Consider the following 4,866-nt stretch of genomic DNA (forward strand, 5'->3'; position numbering starts at 1 on the left):
TTGTGATTATTCCTGATAAACGATGATTAGATGTCTCAAATTTTTTTTACTGCCAAGATTTTATACTCTAAGGTATTAAGTATGACATGGTTAAGTTTAAGGGTATCTCTTTAGTGAATATTTGAGACGTTGTGACTTTTGCACTTTTTTGGTTAACTTCTCTAAGTATGGTAAATATTTGTCTAGCATTTTTTTAGACAAAGTGGTTCAACTATTAATCTTAGTTCTCCATATTTAAGAAATGAAGCGGGTTTGTGTGATTTTTAATTTTAATTTGGTGCTTATTTATGAATAGTATTCGGCTATACTCCACTAGTATCGTTGCCTAGTAACCGGATATTTTCACCACAAGTGTCGATTTTCGCGTCAAAAAGCGATGATAGTTATGAGTATGTGGTTTTTAAGCGATGAGAGCTGAGTAACCGGGCTCCTTCATTTGGCCAATGTCGGAGTTCGCGTCAAAACGCTTGAATGGCTAAAAACTAAGCATTCCCCCTAAAAAAAAAAATCAATCAAGTGTGGGGATATTTTAGAAAAAAAATGTGCTAATAGTGAAAAGTGTGAAAGTGTTTAAATAAATTGTTAGCCCACTGATCCATGAATTTTAATGTTGAGATTTTGCTTAATAGTCGAACCATTTGCTTATGGGTGCTGGTTTAATATTTTATATTCTTAGATTAGTTAGTCATAAATTGAAAGAGTTCTTGATCTTGAAAACTAACTAGAGAGATATTTCTTGAAAATTGCCACTAATACTTGACATGTGTTTTAATTGTATTTTGGCAATAGAAGATTTGAGCAATAGCCATTGTTTGAATTTGATTGCTAGATTTGTTGTTCTCATGCTTGAGGACAAGCATGATTTAGGTGTGGGGGAAATTGATAGGTCATAATTTGTTACTAAATTTATAATTATTTTTCCCTAGATTTTAGCCAAATATTATTTTAATTGATTGATTCTACTTATATTTGGTATTTGGTACTAATTGCAGGAAGGTGGAGCAAAAAGAGATAAAAGATGTGATTTTTCAAGAGTTTTCTAATTCAAAATGGAGTCTACGTGGATTATTGACGGAAGATTAGGAGGAAGTCTATTTGGTTTCAAAAAGCTAAAATTAGGAAAATCAATTCCTTCAATTTCGTGGCTACCAAAAGGAAAAAGAGGGAAGTATTAGACTCCTAGTAGGTCTGCTTGGCTTGGCATGAATTTCTGTTTGGCTTTGCTATGTGGGGACCATCGAGAGAAAGCCACGGTGGTGGACCTTTGTATTTGGGCTTTGGCTAATTTGGGAGGAAACAAAGCAAATAAGAGAAAATGCCGGATCCCGCATGATTAAGACTTCAGCCAGCAACAAATTCGGAGTGATCTTCTTTCACGGGAGAATAAAAAGAGCACAATTGCTTTGTTCTTAGTATGGATTATTACTTTTCCTTGGCTAGTTGGCCGATTTGGCCAGGAACAATCTTGTAAACGTCAGGTAGCTCTTTCGCATGGTTGTTCTCCATTAATGGAGGACTAACCTCCTAATTCTAGTCAAGGGGACAACTGAAGACTTGGTTCAGCATTTACTGTGAGATCAAAATTATTTTAATCGTTTCCTCATTTATTGGTATTTATGTGTTTCCTGTTTTTAATTGTTATAGTCCTTATGTATGATTGATTAGTGCGCAATAATTAATTATTCATATAGGTTATTTTGCTAAATAGGGATAATTGAATCCGTAATTGTTCGTTATCTCTATTTCAGTAGCAACTGGCGTAATTTGATTTATGTCAGGGGAACATACGATCTAGCTTAAACAAACCCTCGTAGCGTGTTTGTTAGTTAGGATTGGGCCTTTCTAATTATTAATACGATCTAGAAATTAAATCCTACGGTCGTACCTAGGGTTGTTTTTGGGTTAGGAAAATAGTTAACGGTCGTACCTGGCTATCGATAAATTAAGAAATGGTTGATTGTTTATCGCGTGTATAACAACTACAACTGATCTATTAATAAATGTGGAATTACCTATGCATCGATGATCAGTGCATAAACCATTTCTAAAGTGTATCCTTGGATAGAGTTTCCCTAATTATTTCTTTTAATTAATTATTTTTCGCATTTAATTTACTTAGTTAGCATTTAATCCAAAAACCCCTCATACTTTGAACTCTAGAAGAAACGGATTATCCCCAGTCCCTGTGGATTCGACCCTACTCACCGCTATATACAAAATCTGTATTTTTCTCGAGTAGGTATTTATTATTGCACAGGCTCGACACCTGTCAGTCACATAAATATAACAATTTATTACATTTTTTGTAGGATCTACCGATTCTATGATCCGATCCTGCCAACCAAAAAACGATCATAGGTAGGATCCCGATTTTGAAAACCTTAAGAGCACAATTATAAACAATCTTACCTATAACCATTTCCAGTTACCCCCAAAAAAAAGGGGGGTTACTGGCCATGCATGATCGGATCTGAATGCTACGTAAAGCTCTTTGTACTGGCGAATTACAGCTTAACAAACACTTTCAGCCAACCTCCCCATGTTTATACACGTGATGAAAGAATTATGGGCAGTCAGCTTGGTTCCTAAAGAAAAAAGTTAATATGGAGATAGATATGCAGGTGAGGAAAATAATGCTTCATTGTTATTGAAAGTTCTACTAGAATCATAGTGATGATACAAAGAGATTGCTGCCCGAGAAAAGCAAGGTACACTCTTTGACTTTTTGATTAGAATTAAATTATGTAGTAATTAGTTTCAGAATCATTAAGACGTTCTGTTTTTTGATAAATAGTATCCACTCTAAAGGCTATTGGTAATTAAGAGTTTGATTTCTTTTAAGATCCTAGTTGCGAAGACCTAATCTGGAGGCATTCGATTTACTCCTATCCCATCAAATATTCAATTTTTCTTTAATTTGGGGGATTAAATAATATGGATAACATCAAATTTTAAATTTTTTTTTTAAAAAAAGGAAAAAACTAGTTGAAACCATTCCAGCCATCCAATGTTTATCGGTTTTTGACCGATTTAATCTGCCTTGATCAAGTTTGACTAGTTGAATTAACTTTTCTTGTTTAATAACGAACTCGTCCAGTGCCATGGCAGGTTTCACCGTTCAACTGGTCTACGTACCCCATCTAATTTTGAAAACACTGGTTTGAAGTGCTAAACTATACACCACTGAAAGCAATCTGAAAATGGATCTACAGCGCCTATTAATTCATCACAAAATTGAACTTTTCAGACTCAATTTCAAGGATTGGATTTTGTAAACTTTGCGGGTCACCAAATTTGGCCACAACCATTGGACTTTATTCTAATGACCAATGATCATTATTCTAAATGATTATTACATATTGCCTAGTCTGGAGGTTCATCTCCCGATCCTCTCATACAAGTTCAATTGGATTTACCCTCTCCCTCATAGGATAGGAGTAATATAGATCGGGAAAAAAAAAATCAAATTTGAGCATGATTGGTGATTCTAGCTAGATCCTTACCTTATATGGTTTAAAGCTCCAAATGGTCATTACCTAGATGCATGGATCCTTGAAATCTGGAGACCCTTTGTTGAGAGAGTAACCATTTGTCATATTTTTGAACCACCATCAACCAGTAGGTCATGGCCGGTGATACAAGAAGAATCATCTGAGGCAAGGAACAGAACAGCATCTGCCACATTATTAGCCTTTAACGCCCGCCCCTTCAAACATGGAAGTGGATAAGACGCTTCAGCTTCCTCCACCGTCATGTTTAGGTTATTACAAACCAAAGGTGTCGCCACCATGTAAGGCGACACAGAATTCACCCTTATTCCGTGCTCTCCCAGTTGCTTGCTCGCACATCTCATCAGTCCCAAAACTGCATGCTTGGACATGTAATAATCAGTCCGAACTTCTGCTCCACGGCTCGCGGCCGTACTCGCTGTGCAGACTATGCTACCCTTGATGCCCTGATCGATCATTGCGCGAGCTGCATGCTTCACGCAGGCAGCCGTCCCAGCAACATTGACGGAGAAAACGTGCTGCAGATCGGATAAGTTGAGATCTGGAACGGTCTGAGATGACTTATTGAATATTCCGGCATTGGCGAACATGATGTCAAGTCGGCCATGAGTCTTTAGAGTCCATTCAACCATGCCTTGGACTTGGTTTTCATCAGAAACATCACAATGGACGTAGCTGCAATTATTTGAGCCAATGGATTCTGCTACTTTTTGGCCCTTTTCGTCTTGGATGTCGGCAATGACTACCAATAATGCACCGTGAGTGGAGAAAAGTCGTGCTGTTGCCTCCCCTATGCCGCTTGCACCGCCTGTGATGATCGCAACTTTGCCTTCCAATTTTTTCAGGTGAAGAGAAGGTTCAGCCATTTCTGTCCAGATAAGTAAAGAGCTGAGCACTTCGTAAGTTCGAGTCTCCCTGCTTTCCAAATGTGTGAATGTATGTACCACTTTGTGTTTGTTTAAGCCTGATTAAAGAAATCGGACAAGCAACTTATGCAAATAATCACGAGGGTCCACTGAAAAATATTTGAAATATTTTTTGAGATATGATGTATGTGAGATGAAAATTTTTTTTAAAAAGATTAAGAGTTAGTAAAAAATTGAATAATGGAAATGACCAAAATTTTGGCGATTTTTTCTTTAGGTGTAACTGCGCATATTACCCTAATAAGAATATATGATGTAGTAGATTCACAAGTGACTGGAAAATTGAGGATAGACTTTTTTCATTCGACTTGTTTTCGGTTGATTATTTTAAACTTTAATTGATTATAGATTCTAATTTTAAATAATCAGTTTTTACGATATTCTTGTTTGCTTCTGATTATAGATTTAGTAATATTCCAAAAAAAGCTAAA

General features: G+C 36.4%; 1 protein-coding gene across 1 annotated transcript; it reads right to left on the reverse strand.

Annotated features, from left to right (window-relative positions):
• Positions 1-3,285: 3,285 nt before the first annotated feature.
• LOC113741196 ((+)-cis,trans-nepetalactol synthase NEPS2-like) lies at positions 3,286-4,441 on the reverse strand. Its single transcript, XM_027268683.2, has one exon. It carries the CDS (start codon positions 4,373-4,375, stop codon positions 3,593-3,595), a length of 783 nt encoding a protein of 260 aa, XP_027124484.1. The 5' UTR covers positions 4,376-4,441; the 3' UTR covers positions 3,286-3,592.
• Positions 4,442-4,866: the final 425 nt, after the last annotated feature.

The sequence above is a fragment of the Coffea arabica genome, chromosome 4e, assembly GCF_036785885.1.
Source record: "Coffea arabica cultivar ET-39 chromosome 4e, Coffea Arabica ET-39 HiFi, whole genome shotgun sequence".
In the NCBI taxonomy this organism is placed as follows: domain Eukaryota; kingdom Viridiplantae; phylum Streptophyta; class Magnoliopsida; order Gentianales; family Rubiaceae; genus Coffea; species Coffea arabica.